Source organism: Prionailurus bengalensis, chromosome C1, assembly GCF_016509475.1.
Source record: "Prionailurus bengalensis isolate Pbe53 chromosome C1, Fcat_Pben_1.1_paternal_pri, whole genome shotgun sequence".
NCBI classification, from domain to species: domain Eukaryota; kingdom Metazoa; phylum Chordata; class Mammalia; order Carnivora; family Felidae; genus Prionailurus; species Prionailurus bengalensis.
This window is the reverse complement of record NC_057345.1, coordinates 167,935,054-167,959,753: the sequence shown is the minus strand read 5'-3', so window position 1 is coordinate 167,959,753 and position 24,700 is coordinate 167,935,054. Positions and strand designations below refer to the sequence as shown.

The 24,700-nt window shown below is 36.3% G+C and overlaps 1 protein-coding gene across 6 annotated transcripts in view; it reads left to right on the top strand.

Moving 5' to 3' along the window:
- The window catches only part of SESTD1 (SEC14 and spectrin domain containing 1), a 163,868-nt gene that overhangs the window by 108,629 nt on the left and 30,539 nt on the right, over positions 1-24,700 (top strand). For all 6 annotated transcript variants that reach the window (XR_006296875.1, XR_006296874.1, XM_043577191.1 and 3 more), the window contains 3 exons: positions 1,925-1,980; positions 4,671-4,882; positions 18,320-18,442. Coding sequence is in view for 4 of the 6 variants with exons in the window: in XM_043577191.1 (XP_043433126.1) it covers positions 1,925-1,980; positions 4,671-4,882; positions 18,320-18,442 (391 nt within the window). In the remaining 2 variants the exon portion in view is untranslated. The remainder of the gene's footprint in view (positions 1-1,924; positions 1,981-4,670; positions 4,883-18,319; positions 18,443-24,700) is intronic.

Here is a 24,700-nt window from a genome sequence, read left to right as displayed (position 1 = left end):
TGTCTACATCTTTTGAATCTTATCTTAAAAATATAATGGGATCTTGATAAAATGCATCTTCTTATTCCATGAATACAATGTAGTCACATATCAGTTAATCGAGGTAATAAGGTAAGAGGAATGTGAGAAGGTTGGAGTTTAACACCAAATCTTGATTTAAGCAGAGTAAAAATATAGAAACAAATTGTTTGAATGGAAATCTAGTTAAGTCACAGCAAGCATTTAGGAACATTACTGCCCTGTAGATACCATATAAAAATATAAAATGTAAAATTTTTACATGTGTAACTATCCGTGTGTGTATAGATAACACACATACTGTATGTTACGGTTTAGGAATTGAAAATGTCATGGAAGTTGCTTGACAAAAATTAGCCAAATCTCTTGTGTTTTGAATAGTCCGCCAGAGTAATTTGAAGTTTCTTAAAGTCATATTCATAAGGAAAGACATTCTAAGAAGGTCCCTGTTGAAAGTGGGTTCATGGTCACAGCTTAATGCTGTTTACCATGTTTCCCTCTCTAAGAATGACTGGTTCTGAGAAAGCATTCTTGTAAAGAAACCTGCTTATTTGTTTCTTAGAACTTCCTGTACTTACATGCCAATGGGAACCCTTTTTCTCCACCCAATAATATCTTATTCAGTGTTTGGGAAATGCTGTTTTGCATGACTACATGAAGTATCAAATAAAATCTTGTATTTGTCATTTCCTCCCCAAGGAGCTCAAGTGTTATTGCCTAGTCTCTTTTAAACGCCAGATAACCAAGTCCATCCTCTTACAAATTTTCATCACTTTTTTAATGTCATTCCTCAGGAAGCATCCTGGCTACACAAGAGGTGAGGGCCTAGATTAATTGGCAAAAGTGAAAGATTTAGAGCAGGACCTGTCATTTCCAGCAGCAAGGTCCTACCTAGGTTTTGATTTGTATGTACCCTATCTTTCTATCATTTTCTACTTCCCTTATATGTTTAGGAAAATACAGGGCATAGTCCAACTGCAAACAAAACCCAATTAGTACAGGGAAGAGAGTACAACTGCTTGAGGATGCACACACACATGAATATTAGAGATTATTTGCAGCACTCAGAGGTTGCTGTAGATAAGTAAATGTTTGATTGGAGGATGGCTCCATACATTTTTAATGTTAACATTTCTGGGTTATTATATAGTCACACATTTCATTTTGGAACAGATATGCAGTGGGAATATACTAAAATGGATTCCTTTGATATATTTGAAATAATACTATAATGATACACTGTTTTTTCCAAGTAGTGTATTTGGTGATTTATCGCAGACTTTTGGGGGGCTACTAGTATTTAATTTTCTAATTGGTTTCTTTTTAATTTTAAGTTTATTTTGAGAGCGGAGAGAAAGAGGGAGGGACAGAGAGAGAGAGGGAGGGAAAGAGAATCCCAAGCAGGTCCTGTACTGTCAGCACAGAGCCTGACACAGGGCTCAAACCCACAAACGGTGAGATCATGACCTGAGTTGAAATCAGGAGTTGGATGCTCAACCAAGCTACCCAGGCACTCATCTCTAATTGGCTCTTTTTTTTTTTTAATTTTCTTTTTAGCATTTTAATTTATTTTTGAACGAGACAGAGACAGAGTGGAAGCAGATGAGGGCCAGAGAGAGAGGGAGACACAGAATCTGAAGCAGGCTCCAGGCTCTAAGCTGTCAGCACAGCCCAATGCAGGGCTCCAACCCACGAACCATTAGATCATAACCTGAGCCAAAGTCAGACTGAGCCACCAGGTGCCCCTCTAATTGGTTTTTTAATGCTTAAGGATATTAGCCTGGTAGAACAGTGTGCTTCACATTTCCATACTCTACTCTCTTGTTTTGATAATGTATAAAAAGTTTTCTTAGGTTGCATGGATAGAAATATTGTTTTAAAAAATTATTCTTTTGGTGTTTGTCAGGTCTGTGGATTTAAACTTTCTTCCATCAGTTGATCCTGAAACAGTTCTTCAGACAGGTAAGATGAAAAAATGTGTGTATCAGTGATAATCATAATCTAATAAACCAATCGTATATTGATTGGTTCATGAAATAAACATTGATTAAGCATGTATTATGTAATAGAAACTTGGGAATTTCAAACTGCTCTTTGGTTTAACCTAACTGTGTTAATATACTTCACAATATTTTTAAAAAGTATTAATAATGATATATAGTTAAATTATTTCTCCCTTGAAATATTTGTATTTATTTCTTTATCTGTAAAATAGAGATAAAAGTTTCTATTTCATTGGATTGCTGTGAGATTATTGTATAGTCATTATGTTCTAAGATTGTATTTTTAGGTGTTGTCATGTTTTATTCTCCTAATGATCTCTTGAGATAATTTGTTACTGTTTTCTCTGTTTTGTACTTGAGGAGGCTGAGGCTTAGGGATATGAAAAACTTGCTCATGAAGAGTAACTGTTAAACTCCATCTATCACCATATCACTAAAAACAGGTTACTATTGTCTGAATTTTAAGATGGGGAAACTGAGGCAAAAGGTTAGTAACTTATGCAAGTTACACAGCTAGTAATGCTGGAGTTGGGACTTGAACCAAGGCAGTTTGGTTTCAAAGTATGGTCTTTGAAATCATTATGTGGTACTGCTCCTCTAATGGAAATGTTTCCATAAGGAAAACATTAAGGGTATCAATTGTAAAAGCAGAAAAATAAATTACTTCGATCTTAGTGGCTTTGTGTGTGTGTGTGTGCACATGTGTATGTGTATAAACTATGTGTGTGTGTGTGTGTATATATATATATATATATATATATATACACACACGTGTGTGTGTGTAGAGTCTTGGCAAAAGTCTTCGAAGCAGTTGTTCTTCTAATTATAAAACATAACGAAGAGTAAAGAAATAAATTCAAAATATCTGCATTGTATTGATTCAGTTGTGCCAAGTGTTTTCAGTATGGTATAGATCTTACTTCCTTAGAGAAAAAAGAAATAATTGTAATCCCTGAATTGCTACATGTTTAGCAGATACAGTAGACTGTCAGTAAAAATATGGCTTACTCTAGGTTTCAAACGTAGTTCAGTGTTTCTATTTAACATTTTCAAAGCTACTGAAGCCCTTGAATTAAGAAATTTTTAAATTTGTATTTTAAAATTAACTTTATATGCCACTAAGTTCTTTTTTTAATATGCTATTGACTCTTAAATGTTTTTAAGTTTATTTATCTTTTTCTTTAAGTTTATTTACTTTGAGAGAGTCATGTGCGTGTGCGCAAACCAGGGAGGGGCAGAGAGAGAAGGAGAGAAAGAGAATCCCAAGCAGGCTCCACACACAATGCAGTGACCGACCTGGGGCTTGAAGTCCCTGAACCATGAGGTCATGACCTGAGCCAAAATCAAGAGTAGGATGCTTAAATGACTGAGCCACCTAGGCACCCCTGCTATTAAGTCTTAAAGTAGGGATGGGAAGAGAGTATAAAAATAGAGAAGTTTAGAATAATTTTGGTTATCTTTTAGAAACTGGAAATACCTTCAAATCATAATAAAAATTGTTTCCATATGTTTAAAGCCATTTAAGTTTAGGATGTTTCCCTGAATAAAGATTAAGAGAATTTAAAAGTATCTGCATATTTTTTTGGTCCTTGTCTAATAATTGAAATAGTATTATCCTGGAAAAACAGTTTGTGATTTATTCACTTTTTAAATTGTTAATAGGGGCGCCTGGGTGGCGCAGTCGGTTAAGCGTCCGACTTCAGCCAGGTCACAATCTCGCGGTCCGTGAGTTCGAGCCCCGCGTCAGGCTCTGGGCTGATGGCTCAGAGCGTGGAGCCTGTTCCCGATTCTGTGTCTCCCTCTCTCTCTGCCCCTTCCCCGTTCATGCTCTGTCTCTCTCTGTCCCAAAAATAAATAAATGTTGAAAAAAAAATTGTTAAAAATAAATAAAAAATAAAATTGTTAATATATTTACAGTTTTAGATACTGCACATTCTGCAATTTTAATTTCTCATGCATGAATGCATTTTCTTTACATAAGTTTGCTATAATTGAATAACAATGAATACAGTTCTGACACTGGTGTGACCCATCATGATTTGCAGTTAATAATTATAGAGATTCCTATAGACAGATTATTTAAATTTTATTTCGTACCAGTAATAAAGCTTTCTCCCTATAATCATACATGTTGTTACACTGTTAGCGTTCGTCTTAGGTGCTATGATTAAGGGTATGGGTTAATACTGAAATCCTACAACATCCTGCTTAGTATTGATTAGTATCAGATAGAACATACTAGTTACTACCATCATACAGAAATCTCAGAGCGTAATTATGTTCTACAGGGAAAGAGGATTGGTTGGCATAATTTCCTGAGTAATGAATCCACAAATAACAAAGAATGTAATGACAGCTTTAGAAAAAAATATCTTTACTAAATAGTGTAGCATATATAGTATATACATTCATGATATATAGCATATGTATAGTTTATATGTACGTTAATATTCATATATGCAGTTTTCCAACTCATTTCTATATAAATTTAAAAGTTGCACTTCAGTACTTATGACCTGGTAGATAGTTAGGCAGACATATAGGCAGATAGGTTCTAAAAATAAAGGATTAGAATGGAGAAGAGTGATAAGTAAGAATTGTGTTTCTCTATGGATGTTAATTATAACTGTGTATCTTTCATTCATAAAGGGCATGAATTGTTGTCCGAATTACAGCAGCGTCGATTTAATGGCTCAGATGGAGGGGTCTCATGGTCTCCTATGGATGATGAACTGCTGGCCCAGCCACAGGTTATGAAGTTATTAGATTCACTGAGAGAGCAGTATACTCGCTACCAGGAAGTTTGTAGGCAACGTAGTAAGCGTACACAGTTAGAGGAGATTCAGCAGAAGGTAATGCAGGTAGGTGTCTGATTTGAATATGTTTAACTTTTGAAAATTGTAAATGCTAGAGTTTTTAAGAAATAATTTTTCCTGTGTGACTGATTTTATACTAAGCCTTATTTATACTATGTAGAGAACCTAAGTCATAGCAAACCACACTAAAATCATTTTCTCTATATCTTTACAAATAGCGTTTGCATTAAAACTATATTATTTCTACAGTGATGACATTGAGCATACATCTTACTCTATTATGAACTTTAAAAATAACTAGTTGTTAGGAACATTGTGGTCTCTGTATTCTTGCAATAAATAACATTTTATTGTTGATTATTGATTTATTCTTAATTTCTAATAACTTGTTTTTTTGTTAATTTAGGCATTATGGAGAGTTATTCTTTCCTAGCAAAATGATGACATGTAATATAAGGAATTTTAGTATGAAATTTCATTATTTTTTAATGCTGATAGAAACCTTTAAATGTATTTAATACTTATGAATCTTTAGTTCCTTTTAAAATTTTTGTTAAAACAATAGGCTAAAAATACTGAAACTCAATACTAAGACATTTCTGTTACTTAGACCACATCCTGGTTTTTCTCTGTTGAATTATTAAGAAATAGATCTTAAATCTCTTAAATCCCACATTGAAATGTCCCAATGTTTTTATCTAGATTAATTCGTTCATAAGGTAAATATTTTTTAAGTGCTTATTATGTAGAAGGCATTGTGGTGGGTTTTCTATAGAATTATGTAATGGTAGATGTGGTTTTTGCTATCATCACATTAAGGGGACAAAGTCTTAAGTATTCAAGGGTATGACTGAAATGTGTGGGCCTTTATATAGGAAGGATTGTTCCTCTGGCTGTAGGTAATCTAGGAAGATTTAGCATACTTGAGCTTTTTCTCCAAGAATATGTAAAGACTTCACCAGGCACCTCCTTTAGGTTTTAAAGGAGAATTGGCACTTTGTGCAGCAGAAAGACTAACATGAATAAACACTAGCAGTATGAAATCCCAAACTTTGTTGAGGAAAAAGGAAGCAGTGAGTCACCATGGGAAGTTTTTGGCCTTTGAATCATAAAGCATGGTCAACAAGTAAGATCTAAATCTCAGTTCCTCCACTTATTTACTGTATGATCATGATCACATTATTCACCCACCTGAGCCTCAGTTTGACTTCCTTCTTTTTTTTTTTTAATGTTTTTTATTATTTTTGAGAGAGAGAGAGAGACAGACTGTGTATGAGTGGGGCAGGGGTAGAGAGAGAGAGAGGGGAACAGAGTATCCAAAGTGGGCTCCTCCCTGACAGCAGAGAGCCCGACATGGGGCTTGAACTCACCAACCGGTAGATCATGACCTGAGCTGAAGTTGGACACTTAACTGACTGAGCCACCCAGGCACCCCTGACTTCCTTCTTTTTTTAACCTCCCTTTCTTTCTCTTTCTTCCCTTCATTAACTAAAACAGGGGTAACAAGACCTCTTTATAAAGGTTTGTTGAAAGAACCCAGCACTTGATTAATGGTAGCATTATATTTATCTCCATTGCACTAGAGTCCAGTCTATATATCTGGTTCAGTTGTTGGCAAACTTTTCCTATAAAGGGCCAAATAGTAAATGTTTAGGCTTTGTGGACGGTACAGTTCTTGGAGCTGCTGTGGCTATTTAACTCTATTGTAATGTGTAGACATAATGTAAACAAATGTGTGGCTATGCTAAAATAAAACTTTGTTTGCAAAAATAGTGGGTAGTCAGAATTCGCCTGCAGGCAGTAGTTTGTTGACCCCTGACTAGGAACATCAGGGTGTTAGAGCGAAAACGACTTGAAAGGAAGGGGAAGTTGGATCATGGAGGATGGTGAATTCCAGGCAAAAGAATTTAGTCTTTCTCATGATAGCCACATATAAAGGGAAGATTTCCAAGCATACATTAATTGTGGACAACTTTTTCTATGTAATATATTTGTAAATTATAGACAGTATTAAACCTGGGTACACTTCAGCCAAGTAGCCTGAGAGTATCTTTGAAAACCATAAAGGTAGACTAGCATAGTGGTATATAACTGACCTAAGTGATCTGGGTCCACCTTTTTCTACTACTTCCAAGTTGTTTACTCTTGGGAAGGAAGTGTAACTTCTCAGTGCACTAGCTTCCTACTCAGTAGACTGAGGATAACAACAACAATAATAATACCTGCTTAATAGGGGCGCCTGGGTGACTCAGTCGGTTAAGGGGCCAACTTTGGTTCAGGTCATGATCTCGTGGTTCATGAGTTAAAGCCCTGCATCGGGCTCTGTGTTGACAGCTCAGAGCTTGGAGCATGCTTTGGATTGTGTGTCTCCCTCTCTCTCTGCCCTTCTCTTGCTTGTGCTCACGCTCGCGCTCCCTCTCTCTCTCAAAAATAAATACACATTAAAAAAAACCACAAAGATTAAAGAAAATAATGTTTATAAAGTGTTTAGTGTTTAGCATATAATGAGTTTTCTATTAATAGTATCTATTGCTCCCTTATTAAAAAATGAATGTCTACAGTAGTGTGACTTTTTGCTAGGTAGAATACAGTGGTGAGTAAAAATGCAGTTGTACCAAGCCCCAAGGAGAGTGGTGGGAGTTAAGAGTAAGAAGATAATCAGAGATGAATCATTTTTCTGGCTTGCAAGACTTGATGGGTAGTCTTGTCCAGTTAGGGAATGCTAGGTTTAAGTGTGGGTGGAAAAGGGTGTGAGAAACATGGGTTTGGTTTTAGACACGTTGAATTTGAGGTGACTTTGAGACACAAAAAATTAGAAGGGTAGTCCCAAACAGGTCCAGAAATCAGAGAAGTCTGGGCTGATCACATAGTTGTTTGTCATCATGTATAAATGGCAGTTAAAAGCATTAGTGTGGGTGAGAATTGCCTGGGAAAGTGCTGAGACTAGGTGAGAAGAGGTCTTTTTCATTGAGCTTTGAGAAACTCCAGCATTTAGGGACAAGATAGAGGAGCATATTCCTGAAAAGAAGGCAGTGAAGGATTGGCCAGAAATGGAGGAGAAAAGTGTGTAAGAGTTCTGTGTCATGGAAGCCAAGGGAAGAGAGCATTTCAGGATAGACTCAGGAACCCTGTGGAATGCTCTAAAAGATGGAATAAGACGACAGCTTAACATGTCCATTAGAATGCACAAGATTGAGGCCATGGGTGATCCCTAAGCATGGAGGGCTGGAAGCACCCTGGAGTGAATTTGGAATGACAGTGAAGTGTGGTGAAGGAGGCACTGCGTGTAGACAACTCACTGAGAATTTTGTCTCTGAGGGAATGATGAGAAATAGCAATGCCTAGAAGTGATAGAAAAAGGGTGGTATTAATTTGGTAAAGGCTGCTGTAATGAAGTACCACAGCCCAGGTGGCCTAAACCACAGAAACTTATTTTTCCACTCTAAAGGCTAAAAGTTTAAGATGAAGGTGTTAGCAAAGTTGATTCCTTCTGAAGGCAGCGAGGGAAGAATCTGTCCCAGATTCTTGGCTTGTCAGTGCCAAGAATCTTTCTGTATTTTACATTGCCTTCCCTCTGTACCTGTCTGTGTCCAAATTTCTCCTCCTTTTAAGGATGCTAGTCAGATTAGGGCCCTAACAACTTCATTTTGTTTATATATTTTCAATCTCAGTTTAATTGCCTCTTTAAAGACCCTATCTTCAGATAAGTATGATTATATTCTGAAGTACTGAGGGTAGGAATTTCAACTTTATGAAGAACACAACTCAGCTCACAACAGGGGTCAGGTATAATTTTGTTTATCTTTTTAAAGTAATGTGGAAAACTGTAAGAGGTTTAAAGACCAGGAAGAAGTATCTGTTTGGAAGGAGGGGTTGAATATACAGGAAAGAAAGGATAATTAATACTATCAAGTTCCTGACAAAGTGGAAATGAATAGACTTCCAAAGCACAGTTGAAAGGATTAGCTTTAGAATGGAACAGGGAGAACTCCATTGTAACAGGAGGAATGGTGGGTAGGATGGATCCAGAGGTGCCTCCGTACAAGTCAGACGTCATGAAGATGAATGGGTTCCTGTGTGATGTGTTCTTTTTTTCTGTAAAGTAAGACAGAGAAAGGCAATTTGCTTAGAGGTACAGGTTTGCAGGTGGAGTAGGTAGTGGTGGTTGAAGAGGATGAGGTTAAAATAAAACTGGAGACAATTCAAAATTTTCTTTGTGAGAATTGGAAGAGTAAAATTACCACACAACTGTACTTGTATTTTTAGGTGGTGTTAATCTTGGATTTATGGCAGAAACTTTCTGGCTTATTGTGTGACCTTATCAATTCTTAGCTAGATGTTGAGGTGCAGGCACAGAGAACACAGGTGATGGGATCATCCAGCATTTATACTTCACTACATGGGATCAGTGGGTATGATAAAAAAAAACAGAATGGCACATGCATTTTTAAAATGATGGACCAGCTCAATTGGATAAGAAACTAGAGAAGGGAGGTGATGGTATTTATGATGGTGATGATGGTAATGAGATTATGGTTAAAAACAAATACCCTTTATTACAATTCATTTTCTTTATGTGAGTTACACATTAATTGGATAGAACATTAATCTTCATATAATGGTTTCTGCTATTTTTCACAGGTCACATCTTAGGCAAAGATTTATTTCTTTAGCCAGAATGATTACGTAAATGTAGCTATATAGTCATGTGTATTGAACATGTCAGCATACACAGAACATAAACTGTACTGTCTATAGTCTTGCAAATTTGGGGAAAATGAAAAAAAATTTTTGTTTGTATAAAGATAATCATAAAGTTGAGTATCACTGTTTATGTTAAATTAGTGAAAATTGAATTTTTCCAAATTTCTTTTGTACTGTCTTATTACTGACAGCATTATGGAAGAGAAATCAATAGCTCTAATAAACTCTATGACAGGTAATAACCAATGTAATTATCATTTATTCCCCACAGTTTAAATTGGTGGCATTAAGAGATCATGTGGTATGCAGAGGTTCTTCTCCATGCTGCTGCTGCTACTACATTTAAAAATTAGGTTTTCACGTGCTCTGGGAAGGAGCTGATGCCACTTCACTGAAATATGCTGTCGTTATTCTCATTATTTACTCTGGCAGTAATTACTGCCGGCATTGCAAATGTTATTTCTAAGATCATCCATGTGCTTTTCTTCCTTTGTAGAAAAAGGAATCATGGGTGGAAAATAGGATACACTCCTAGTTGCATAAGTGTACAGCGGGAGGCTATGCTCCAGTTCTCCCAGTTCTTCAGGTCAGATGCTTGACATTTCCTTGACATGTCCTTCTGACCAGTTTGACTCCACAGTCTTCCACATATTCTCTCATGCAGCCTTTAGAAAACAGCCTGGCTAGGAAAGAATGTTATATAGTCACATGCATTTTTGGCCTCTGCAAATATTTGTCATGGTAGATTTTAAGAGCACATCTCCCGGACTTTAAGCTATATTACAAAGCTGTAATCATCAAGACAGTATGGTATTGGCATAAAAACAGACACTCAGATCAATGGAACAGAATAGACAACCCAGAAATGGACCCACAAACGTATGGCCAACTATTCTTTGACAAAACAGGAAAGAATATCCAATGGAATAAAGACAATCTCTTCAGCAAGTGGTGCTGGGAAAACTGGACAGCAACATGCAGAAGAATGATCCCGGACCACTTTCTTACACCATACACAAAAACAAACTCCAAATGGACAAAAGACCTAAATGTAAGACAGGAAGCCTTCAAAATCCTTGAGGAGAAAGCAGGCAAAAACCTCTTTGATCTTGGCCACAGCAACTTCTTACTCAACACGTCTCCAGAGGCAAGGGAAACAAAAGCAAAAATGAACTATAGGGACCTCATCAAAATAAAAAGCTTCTGCACAGCGAAGGAAACAATCAGCAAAACTAAAAGGCAACCAACAGAATGGGAGAAGATATTTGCAAATGACATATCAGACAAAGGGTTAGTATCCAAAATCTATAAAGAACTGATCAAACTCAACACCTAAAAAACAAATCATCCAGTGAAGAAATGGGCAAAAGACATGAATAGACACTTCTCCAAAGAAGACATCCAGATGGTCAACCGACACATGAATAAATGCTCAATATCTCTCATCGTCAGGGAAATACAAATCAAAACCACAATGAGACACCCCCTCGCACCTGTCAGAATGGCTAACATTAACAACTCAGGCAACAACGGATGTTGGCGATGTGGAGAAAGAGGATCTCTTTTGCACTGCTGGTGGTAATGCAAACTGGTGCATCCACTCTGGAAAACAGTATGGAGGTTCCTCAAAAAATTAAAAATAGAGCTACCCTCTGACCCAGCAATTGCACTACTAGGTATTTACCCAAGGGATACAGGTATGCTGTTTCAAAGGGACACATGCACCCCAATGTTTATAGCAGCACTATCAACAATAGGCAAAGTATGGAAAGAGCCCAAATGTCCATCGATGGATGAATGGATACACACACACACACACACACACACACACACACACACACGTATACACGATGGAGTATTACTCAGCAATCAAAAAGAATGAAATCTTGCCATTCACAACTACATGGATGGAACTAGAGGGTATTATGCTAAGGAAAATTCGTCAGAGAAAGACATATTGTATGACTTCACTCACATGAGGACTTTAAGATACAAAACAGATGAACATAAGGGAAGGGAAACAAAAACTAATAAAAAACAGGGAGGGGGACAAAGCAGAAGAGACTCTTAAATATGGAGAACAAACGGAGGGTTACTGGAGGGGTTGTGGGGGGGGGGATGGGCTAAACGGGGCATTTAGGAATCTACTCCTGAAATCATTTTTTGCGCTATATACTAATTTGGATGTAAATTTAAAAAATTAAATAAAAATTTTTTTAGAAGAGCACATCTCCAAGGTTATACTTTGCATATCAGTGTAACCACTTGAGGGTCACATTGATGTGGATTGGGCATGAAACTGTTTTTGCAGTAAGTTAATATTCAGATTGAACAAGATATCCTGATTAAAATTAAGTTTTATAGCCTAGTTTGGCAAACTACCATCATTAATGCATTTAAATAGACTTGTTTACTAGGGCGTCAACCTCCATTTGCATTGTTTTTGTTAGAAATAGTCATACATTTAATGTGTCTACATTACTGGTGTTGCATACTAAGGAAAATTACTTTCAGCATACGTTAAAACTATATGTGCACTTGAGTATGTAACATTTTTTGCACCAAGTGTATGTATGCTTTATTTAAAATTTATTTTTAAATTTATGACTCTTTGGAAGTTTCATGCTAATGAATTGTTTTTCCTCCGTTATCATGATTTATATTAATCTGCTTTTTTTGTTTGTAGAATATTCTAAAATCATAGTTTAAATGTTTAAATAATACTTTAGGATTTTAAAAATAACATATAATACATTATTAATAGTTAAAAACTTTTGGGAGGCTTTCATTCCACCCTTAGCATTTTATATTTATCTTTATGTCTGTATTCGTAATGTGTAGCAATCAGTGAGAATTGAGTTCCCAAAAGGAAATGGAAAATTGTTTAAAAATGTTTACATAAATGTCCTTAAGACTTTTTTTTCTTCTTTTTATTTCCATTTTTTAAAATATTGAATGAAACAGTTCAGGGACTTTGTTAAGAACCTCAGGGATCTTCCTGTAAAATACAGATGTGAAACTTTGTAAAGAGTGAATGGCCACACATCAGTAAAAGGATAAAGTCTATATGACCATTTCAATAAATGCAGGAAGAGCATTTGACAGGTACAACATCCATTCATGTTAAAAACCCTCAACAAAACAGGCCTAGAGAGAACCTACCTCAATGTAATAAAGGCAGTATATCAAAAACCCACAACCAACATCATACTTAATGGTGATAAAACAAAGTTTTCCCTAATGTTAGGAACAAGACCAGGATGTCCATTCTCAGCACTTTTATCAACAAAGTACTGTAAGTCCTAGCCACAGTAATTAGACAACCTAAGAAAAATTGATAAGTAAAATACTATTTGCAGATGACCTGACATTCTATGTAGAAAACCCTAAAGACTCCACCAAAAAACTACTAGAGCTGATAACTGAACTCAGTAAAGTTGCAGGATACAGTATCAGTGTACAGAATCTGTTGCATTCCTATACACTAATACTGAAAAAGTAAAAAGGGGAAATGAAGAAAACAATCCCATTTACAGTTGCACCAGAAACAGTAGAATATCTAGGAATAAACTTAACCAAAGAGGTGAAAGACCTGTACCCTGAAAACTATGAAAAACTGATGAATGAAATTGAAGATGGTGCAAAGAAATAGAAAGACACTCCATGCTCATGGGTTGGAAGAACAAATATTGTCCAAATGTCTATACTACCCAAAGCAGTCTGCAGATTTATTGTAGCTATTATCAAAAATAGCAACAGCATTTTTCGCAGAACTGGAACAAACAATCCTAAAATTTGGATGTAACCACAAAAGACCCCAAGACAGCTAAAGCAATCTTTTTCAAGATTTCAAAACAAAATTGGGGTATCACAATTCTAGTCTTCCAAGTTATATTACAAAGCTGTAGTAATCAGTGTGGTACTGGCACAAAAATAGACACATAGGTCAGTGGAACAGAATAGAGAGCCCAGAAATAAACCCACAGTTACATGGTCAATTAATCTTCAACTAAGGCAGAAAGAATATGCAATGGGAGAAAGGCAGCCTCTTCAGCAAATAGTGTTGGGAAAATGACAGCAATATGCAAAAGAATGAAACCATACCACTTTCTTTACCATACACAAAAATAAACTCAAAATGGATTAAAGATCGAAGTGTGAGACCTGACCTCATAAAAACTTGAGAAGAGAGCACAGGCAGTAGTTTCTCTGACATCAGCTGTAGCAACATTTTTTTCTAGGCAAGGGAAATAAAAGCAAAAATAAACTATTAGGGCCACATCAAAATAAAAAGCTTCTGCACAATGAAGAAAACTAAAAGCCTACTGAATGGGAGAAGACATTTGTAAATGACATATCCAACGAAGGGTTAGTTTCCAAAATATACAAAGAACTTACACATCTCAACACTCCAAAACAAATAATCCAGTTAAAAAATAGACATGAACAAACATTTCTCCAAAGAAGACCTACAGATGGCCAACAGACATATGAAAAGATGCTCAACCTGACTGATCATCAGGGAAATGCAGATCAAAACTGTAATGAGATGTCACCTCACACCTGTTACAATGGCTAAAATCAAAAACACAAGAAACCGCAAGTGTTGGTGAGGATGTGAAGAAAAAGGAGCCCTCTTGTACTGGTATAGCCACTCTGGAAGACAGTATGGAGGATCCTCAAAAATTTAAAAATAAAACTACTCTATGATCCAATAATCACACTACTGGTTGTTTACCCAAAGAGTGTGAAAATAATAATTCAGAGGGACACATTCACCCCCATGTTTATTGCATATACAATAAATTTATCTTTATTTACAGTAGCCAAGTTGCAGAAGTAGCCCAAGGATGGATCTTAGTCCATCTTTGGATGAATGGATAAAGATGTGGTGTATATATACAATGGAATATTATTCAGCCATAAAAAATGAAACCTTGCCGTTTGCTTGCAGCGACATGATTGGAGCTAGAGAGTATAATGTTAAGTGAAATAAGTCATTCAGAGAAAGACAGATACCATATGATTTCACTTGTGGAATTTTAGAAACAAATGAGCCAAGGCAAAAAAAAAAAAAAAAAAAAAAGACCAAGGAACAGATTCTTGACTATAGAGAACAAACTGATTAATGATCAAAGGGGAGATGGGGGGGATTACAAAGTACACTTACCATGATGAGCATTGAGTAATGTATAGAATTGTTGAAACACCATGCTGTACACTTGAACTTAATATTATACTCTGTTGTTAACTATACTGGAATTAAAATTAAAAACCTAATAAAAAGACTGAATAAAGAGGAGCTAGGCTTTTTTCTTCAGAAAAGTGGGAAATGCAAAGAAGGAAACAATTACTAGTATTTATCTACTGTGGTAAGTGTCTTACATTTAATGACTGGTATAATCCTGACAGCAGCTTTGTATGGTATATAGCATAGATACCATTTTAAAGATGGACAGCCCAAAGTGTTTCTACTAGTAGGAGCAGAGCCAGAATTCAGAATTGAAAATCATGCCCTGTGCTTTCTTACTCTGTGAAAGAGTGATACTTTCTATAGGCCAACAGAGAAAAACAGGACCCTAGTACCCTATCCTAGGGTACTAGTAGGACTGCTCATACAAAAGATTAAAGCAGAAAAGTAGAGATATTGAGGAGCAAAGCATTGTATTCCAAAAAGGACTTCAGAGCAAGGGTTTGCAGATGAACTTAGGACTCTGAAAACAGTTTAGCCAAGAAAATTAAAGCACTGAAGGCTATTCCATGAATACAGAATAATATTCTGACATTTTTTGTTTTTAAATTTTTGCTTCCTAGTATTAAAACCTTGTAAAGAGAAATTAAGAAGCTGAAAATATATTAATATTTAAGAAAGTAGAACATAAATGGGCAAAGAACATGAGGATAGAATTCACTAAAGATCATATACTTTTAGTAAACACTTGCAATTTATTCAATCTTAATAATATTTAAAAATATACCTGGAGAGATTTCTGTTGTTCAGTTTGGCAGAAGCATTTTAAAAGCAATAGTTTGTACACTTTGCACAGGTTATGCTCAGTTAAAACTTTAATTACGGATGTTCCAATAGAAACATGTTTTAGAGAGCAATTTTATAATGTATACTAACATGACATTGTCATTGAATTCAAGATCTTTACTGAAAATGTTTCCTAGGCAAACAACATCGAATTAGAGAAAAAAATGCTGCATATGAACTTCTCCATATATATATGTGTGTGTGTGTGTGTGTGTGTGTGTGTGTATATATATGTATATATACGTACATACATGTATATACACATACACACACACACACACACACACACACCCTAAGTTTACATTTAGGGCATATAAAAGATTTCTCAATGGTAGATACCTGAAGTCTTAAAAGTGGTATTTGAAGTGATACATGTGATACATTACTCAGCTTTTAATAAGGGGTGGGTTGATTGGATAGTTGGTTGGACAGATAGGAGGGAGGGAGGAAGGCAGGCAAGGAGGTCAGTCTTCTTAAAAACAGAGGTTTGCAGGGTGCATGGGTGGCTGAGTCAGTTTCGTGTCCAACTTTGCTCAGGTCATGATCTTGAGGTCTATGAGTTTGAGCGCTGCATCAGACTCTGTGCTGACAGTTCAGAGTCTGGAGCCTGCTTTGGATTCTCTGTCTCCCTTTCTCTCTGCCCCTTCCCCATTCATGCTTTGTCTCTCTTTCTCAAAAAAAAAAAAAGAACAAACATTAAAAATTTTTGTAAGTTTGCAGCTACTGAAAATTTTAATTGTAGCCACATAGAAAATCATTATAGTTTGGGGCGCCTGGGTGGCGCAGTCGGTTAAACGTCCGACTTCAGCCAGGTCACGATCTCGCGGTCCGTGAGTTCGAGCCCCGCGTCAGGCTCTGGGCTGATGGCTCAGAGCCTGGAGCTTGTTTCCGATTCTGTGTCTCCCTCTCTCTCTGCCCCTCCCCCGTTCATGCTCTGTCTTTCTCTGTCCCAAAAATAAATAAATATTGAAAAAAAAATTTTTTTTTAAAGAAAATCATTATAGTTTTATAGTATAATATTAAGTGAGCAACACAGGATAGAAATTCCTTGTACTCTGTAAGGATTAGATGTAGCACTTAAATTTGGAGTAACATGAAAATGCAATGCATGTGAAAACTTAATTGAAAGAAATATATATGATTTTTCCCTATGATGTACTTTTATATAACTACTAAAAATTACATGAACTATTAGATTTTTGAAGGAATAAATTTTAACCTGATAATAACGAAATGCAGTATGGGTCTGTAATACTTTGTTATAAAGTTCTGAGGTAAGCCTGTCTATCCAGGGTCTGTAATATTATGCTACAGACATACCGTCATTCACTTTTTAGGAGCTATCTTAAGTTTACATTTGGGGCATAACCATACATCTGTTTTTGAATTCCTTAATTTAGTAACAGGTAAAACTTGATAATAATATTATTTTTTCTGTTAAAATTATTTTACTGTGTCCATATAGTTTTAGTGTGTGTGTGTTTCTGGGTGAAGAGTTAACACAATTCTTTACTCTTTCTGCATGAAACTTTGATCTTTGCTTAACTCTCTAGCTCTCTTTCCTTGAAAACATGTAAAATTTGGAATGTCATCTGTGTTTAGTGGGCAACATTGCTTTTATAGTAAAAATTATTCTGGATCTGGACGGGGAGAACTAATACTTGATGGAAGGCATAACTTTGGGCATCCTTGAATTCAAGACTTTTTTTTAAAGTTTTATTTCATTTTTGAGAGAGTGAGTGTACATGAGTGTGCAAGCAGGGGAGGGGCAGAGAAAAAGGGAGAGAGAGAATCCCAAGTAGGCTCCATGCTGTCAGCATAGAGCCCGTTGCAGGGCTCAGTCTCACAACCGCAAGATCACAACCTGAGCTGAAATCCAGAGTCGGACGCTCAGCTGACTGAGCCACCTAGGTGCTCCGAATTTAGGACTTTTATAGTATGCATGACCACTGTGGGATATGGAGTTTTGATTCCAGAGTGCTCCCCAAATCTATCCCATATGGATCTCATCTCCTTATGCCTGAACTGTTAGACTGCTTCAGGGACTTGGCAGAAAAACATTTGATGCTGCTCTGGCAAACTTAGTTCATCACCTTACATCCTACTGAGCAGTATCAGTGGGAGCTCAGATGGTCTGTGGGTCTGCATGTTTAGTTCATCCCAGGACCCCTCTTGTGTACTCTAGTAGTATAAAACTACAGTTTTTAATTTTCAAATAGAGAAAAATGGTATTTTAGCTTCATATTAGTTAATTCATTTAGTTTTAGCAGTATTTTGAGAACGTTAAGACTATGAGTCAGGACACATGGCTTTTTGTGTCCTAGGTTTTTAATAATGGATTATATTACCTTGGGAAGTCAATCTTTGAAACTCAGTTTTCTTAAGTGGTAGATAAGAAATTTGACCAGTGTCATTTCTCATATCCTTTACAACTCTAAATCCTATAGTTCTTTTATTTCTTATCATATGTTAATTTTTAATCCTCTTTTATGGGGGCATTCCACATTTTTAGCCTGGCAGATGATCAGATGGCTGAAAGCCTAAGGTGCTGTAGTGTACATGCTTTCAAATTTTGATTTTGGAAAAGTTGTCAGATTATGGCCATATAGTTCCAAAAGAAATATTTATTGCCTTTACAATAGAATTTAATTTAAATTAAAAATACTTTAGGAACTTTGGGAGGAGAAAACAGTGGATGTTTGGGAAGCTTTTGATTGTTTCATCTCAACTTTCATTTATAGGTTGTGAACTGGCTTGAAGGGCCTGGATCAGAACAACTACGAGCCCAGTGGGGGATTGGAGACTCCATCCGGGCCTCCCAGGCACTGCAGCAAAAGCACGAGGAGATCGAGAGTCAGCACAGTGTGAGTGCTTTTCCTCTGCAAGTTACAGTGCTGTGATTACTGTGCATAATCAGCATATGTGGTACTAAGAGATAAGTTGCTGTAAACTTTAGCACAGGACATAAAGCATAGTATGTTTAAAAATTTTTTTTTTTCAACGTTTATTTATTTTTGGGACAGAGAGAGACAGAGCATGAACGGGGGAGGGGCAGAGAGAGAGGGAGACACAGAATCGGAAACAGGCTCCAGGCTCTGAGCCATCAGCCCAGAGCCTGACGCGGGGCTCGAACTCCCGGACCGCGAGATCGTGACCTGGCTGAAGTCGGACGCTTAACCGACTGCGCCACCCAGGCACCCCAAAGTATAGTATGTTTAATATTCAGAGGCCATAAGGTACATTTTGACTCCTTACTGTGTATTCATTGGAAGTTTGGTTTTGCGTTTGGCTCCAATCCAGTTTAATTGTATATTTTTATAGAAACATAATTCATGTGAAAATTTTTTAATTCATGGGAAATTTTAAAAATTACAGTGACAGAATAAAGAGTGGTAGTACAAAAACAGAATCTTCATCTGTAGTCCTGCGACAGAAACTATGATCCTTAAATCCTCAGGGAGGCTGTCCCTGTCTTATTAGGGTATATACAGTACAATTAATGCCTGAGAGTAATTCCAGAATTGTTGCATTAGTCACAACTGATGGAAAATGATTGCAGAGGGTACAGGATATCTTTCCATTCTTTGTGCGTTCAGAGGCTCTCGTTTGTATCTGTGAAGGGGATGATCAAACAAATCACAGTTATACAATTAGCAAATAATCTATAGGCAGATTATAGATAATAATTGTTCAAAAGGGTTTAAAATTGAACAACTTGTATATGGAGGAAGTTGATATATGTTAAGCCCCTGCTTTGTTAGAGTTAGCTCTTCATTACTGAGAAAGTGATCATTCAGTTGTGGATCAATTAGCTCACCCCTTTTTTCCCTCAAATTGTATTTCTTATGGTACTTTCGATAAATTGACTAGAAAATTGGAAAAATAAACTGAAATACATTAATTTCTACTTTTGTAGGTTATGTAGCTTAAATTGATTAGTTTGCACACACATACACACACACAGTATTCAACCTTACATATAATATGAAGAATAAAACATCTTTCCGTTAAATAGGAAATAAAAGAAGCCAGCACCCCCCCACCCCTGCCAACCAACGTCCCCAAAAAGACAAATCCAAGTGATCAGAGTATACTCTGATTGGATTTATGTGTTAATTGGAAAAAAGGTCATGTGTTCAGGGGTGACTATAGCGTGCATCCTGATCACTAGGATCTATAGATAATAGAGAACTGAAAAAAATTGATCAAAAATACTTTTAAACTCTGGACCCAGATGAGATTTACAGGTTATCTGAACATCCAGTTTTTTTTCTTTCCCCTATATCTTCCCCAGTTGAAGTGATAAATAAAAATTGTATAGTTTTAAGGGCACCTGGGTGGCTCAGTTAGTTAAGCATCCAACTTCAGCTCAGGTCATAATCTCACCATTTGTGAGTTCAAGCCCTACATCGGGCTCTGTGCTGACACCTTGGAGCCTGGAGCCTGCTTCACATTCTGTGTCTCCCCCTCTCTCTGCTCCTTACCTGCTCATACTCTGTTTCTCTGTCTTAAAAATAAATAAACATTAAAAAAATTTTTTTAAGTTGTATAGTTTTAGTTGGGGCATCTGGGTGGTTCATTTGGTTAACCTCCTGACTCTTAGTTTCGACTCAGGTAATGATCTTGAGGTTTGTGAGTTCACGCTCCACATTGGGCTCTGTGCTGACAGTGCAGAGCCTGTTTGGCATTCTCTCTCTCAAATAAATAAAATAATTGTATTAGTAAATGTATATTTTAACTAAATGAGATTAAAGAATAAATGTTGAATATGCTTTTCTCAGGAATAAATTTGAATTGTTGACCAAGTGTCATTGGCTCTTTACTAAAGGTGTATTTTAACAATATCTGACGTAATTATTTTCCTTCTTAATACATACCATTCTGTTTAGTTTTTTATATTTTTTTCATTATAATATTCCCCAAATCAGCTTTACTAATCTGCAGTATTGGCAGATAAAATACACACTATTCTCTATAGAATTTGTAAACTCACTGAATAACGTATAAGCAAGAGGTATCACAAGATTTGGATTTGGAATTATCTAAAGATAGTGTATATATTGTCAGCACTTTTCCTAATTAGTACTTGTAAGAGATTTAAAAATGAAATCCTGTAATTGAAAAAAATATGTGTATTTTATACATTTCACAGGTTCCAACATAATGTTTTCCTTTTATGCTAAAAAAAATTGAATAATTTGTATTTAGCTTATAACCTTTGATGTTCTTGGTATTTTTTAAATAACTTAATGCTGTTGATATTTTTGGCATAAACTATGACTCATTTGAACCCTGTGGATTGTTCTAGAGCATGTTACTATAGTATAACTCTATCCTATAATTTAGTTATCCTATAATTTAATTTAGTCCTTTGAAAACAGGGTTTTTTTTTTAGTTCTTGAAAACAGTATTTGCTATAGAACATTCTAGACTTCATCTAGAGGATTTAGTTATAAGAGTATCTGCAAAATCTTTTAAATAAAGATATGTGACACATGAGGGTCCTAAAGACAGGATTTATCTATATTTTATTATTTTTTTAAGATGTCAAGAGGAATAATTATAGTTAGAAGTTGGATTATATACCTATTATGAAGAACTTCACAAAAGGAATTGAAAAGTACATTTTATATTGCATATAGTGTGGATGAAATTACAAAGGGTATTCATAGAGATTCTCGTGTTTAGATTTTTATTTTTGTATTTTTATTTATAAAGTTTGAAAGTCATTTAAAGAAACACATTGCTGGGGTGCCTGGGTGGCCCAGTTGCTAAGCATCCAGTTCTTTTTTTTTTTTTTTTTCTTTTAATGTTTGTTTATTTTTTGAGAGAGAGCACAAGCAATGGAGGGGCAGAGAGAGAAGACACAGAATCTGAAGCTGGCTCCAGGCTCTGAGCTGTCAACACAGAGCCTGACATGGAGCCGGAACTCATGAACCACGAGATCATGACCTGAACTGAAGGTGGCCACTTAACCGACTGCGCCAACCAGGTGCCCCAGAATCCAACTCTTAATTTTGGCTCAGGTCATGGTCTCACAGTTTGTGAGTTTGAGAGAGCCTCAGGCTCTCTTTTGACAGTGCAGAGTCTGCTTAGGATTCTTTCTCTCCCTCTCTCTCTGTCTCTTCCCTGCTTGCACTCTCTCCTGTCTCTCTCTCTCTCTCTTTCTCTCTCTGCTTCACCCTCTCTCTCTCTCTCAAAAAAATAAACTAAAAAAAAAAAAAGAAACACATTGCTTATGAATGGCTCTTGTTTACTTGTGCACTTGTTTACTTATATGAAATCAATATAAAATTCCAGAATTTTTGAATTGTAAATGATCTAGATTATTCTTAAAAAAATTTTTTTAATATTTATGTATTATTGAGAGAGACAGCATGCAAGCAGGGGAAAGGCATAGAAAGAGGGAGTCACAGAATTTGAAGCAGGCTCCAGACGCTGAGCTGTCAGCACAGAACCAATGCAGGGCTCAAACCCACGAACCATGAGATCATGACCCGAGCCAAAGTCGGACACTTAACTGACTGAGCCACCCAGGTCCCCCGATCTTTTAGACTACTTTTAGACTACTCTAATAATACCATCACCTTATTTTTATACACGAAGAAACTTTTTTTGTTGAAGAGAGCATTTTTTGATGAATGGGTAGCTGGGTTGATACTCATAAAATCTTTTTCCTCTGTCTGCATCTCTGTACTTCTCTTTCTGTCGCTTTCTATATTTCTCTCTGTCTTGCTCACTAGCTCACTCTCAGAGAAAGCTACTGGATTTGATATGCTTAAGATAATAGATAATAACATTTTTTTTTCCATTTCTGTCCTCTTAGTACTTGAGGACATAAGCATATATATTGATGTTTGCATTTATAGACATGGTGCTCAAAGAAAAGAATCATTGATGACTTAATTATGGATCTCATTTTAAATGATGTGTGACAGTCAGTTTCAAAATTGGGGGGTGAGGACAAATAGGATGGACGTATAGAAGAAACAGGATTCGCCATGAGTTGAGTTAATAGTCACTGAAAATAGATGGCACAGAGAGTTCATTATACTGTTTTTTCCAGTTTTTAATATATTTGAAATTTTTCATTCTAAATGTTTACAAAAGAGAATTGCACTTTTTAAACCAATAAGTGGCACTACATTGTCACCTTGAGAATAGATTGATGCAGGATGAGTATATTAGCTTATGATCTGCTATCTTATTAAAAGTTTTCTTTTTCTCTTTGCAAGTAAAAGCACATCATAGGAATATGCAAAAACAAATCTATGATGCTTTAGGATTCTGTTTGTATCCCCCATCTCACAGTGCTGACTTCTGGTTTTCAAAGAGAAGACTGTTGTGTTGTGCCTTCTAGTAAGCAGCAAAACAGATGTACATGAAGAGTGAACACCCACTTCTCCTGAACATATTAGCCTTCAGTGAGCTGGCAGTGTTTCTCTCCGCCTAAATTAGGATTTGTATTTCTTGGTAAAAGCATAAATACCCATTATTTCACCAGCTGTGCATCACCACCAATTGCCACATGATTCCAGTGTCAATCCCGATGACTCCCTCTGTCCTAGTATGTGAGCATTCAAGCTCATTCCTTATCTGCCTCCTGCATCCAAATTACAATGTCTTGGAATTGATGTGTTTTTTTCTATGAAGTAATCCTTTTCTGTGCAGTTAAATGTTTATAAGAGGTAGACCAGAGGATGACCAAAACTGAGCCGAAGGCAGCCTGTTCACTCAGTGTTCTATAAATTTTATATTCTATTTCTTAGAAAGAAACATTTTGATTAATTTGAAGAGAGAGCGCACGTGCACGTGCACATGCACGACAGTTTTTTTTTCCCTTACATCCCAGGAGACTGATTATTATTTTTTTTTTTTTTAGGACAGGTGCAGTTCCTGGTAAGAGTTTCTTTAATTTCAGGTGTTAATTTCATGAACCAGACTAGTTTTGTTTGCATCCTTGTTCTGGTTACTAGGGCCTTTATATTCTAAGTTCAAACTAGGGAAAAAAATCAGCTTTAGTATGGTTTTGTGTGAACCCTAGTGGTCATAGGAGTCACCTGAAGTAATTGTTAAACTTCTCTTGCAGAGCCACATACCAGCAGACTCTGATTTAGTAGGTCAGGGTGGAACTTAAGTTTTCTTATTTTACTTATTTTTTTAATGTTTATTTTTGGGAGAGAGAGAGACAGACACAGAGTATGAGTGGGGGAGGGGCAGAGAGAGAGAGGGAGACATAGAATCCGAAGCAGGCTCCAGGTTTCAAGCTGTCAGCACAGAGCCCAATGCGGGGCTCAGACTCATGAACCGCGAGATCATGAGCTGAGCCAAATTTGGACACTTAACCTCTTGAGCCACGCAGGCACCCCACTGTGATGTAGATAGATCTCACTGTAAGAAATACTGATCCAGGGCGCTAATCTTTTACTTTACTATTTTACTCTGTATCATTACTCATTTTTTCAAAGAATTGGTTCTATTTTTTTAGAGCATAAACTAAATTTGCAAGTACTGTGGAGAAGATTGTGAAATTCCTTTCTATTTGAAAACGTAGTGATATTTTTCTCAAGTAGTATTTTCGTCTTTAAATCAATGTCTCTTAATCTTGTTTAAAAAAATGATTCACATTTACACCTTTAATTTATTTGAAATTTAATATTGTATGGTGTGAGGTAGGCTCCTGTCCGCCCCCACCCCCTCTCATGGACATAACCAATTTTCTTAGCATCATTAACTAACTTGTCCAGTAGTTCTCAAATATGGCCAGAGGATCTCTGGGAAGAGAAATTCCTGAGATTCTATTATAGGGTCCACAGGGTCAAAACTATTCATAATACTAAGGTGTTGTGTTTTTTACTTGCACTCTCACAAGTGGAGAGTAGAGTTTTACTACAGTCTGGCTAGGGGTTTATCAATTTTGTTAATTCATTCACAGAACCAGCTCCTGATTTCATTGATCTGTTTTTGGTTTTTTTTTTTTTTTATTTTGATCTCATTGATTTCTGCTCTTTATTCCTTCTTCTGCTGGTTTTGGGCTTTATTTGCTGTTCTTTTCCAGCTCTTTTAGGTGTAAGGTTAGATTGCATATTTGAGACCTTTCTTCCTTCTTTGGGAAGGCCTTG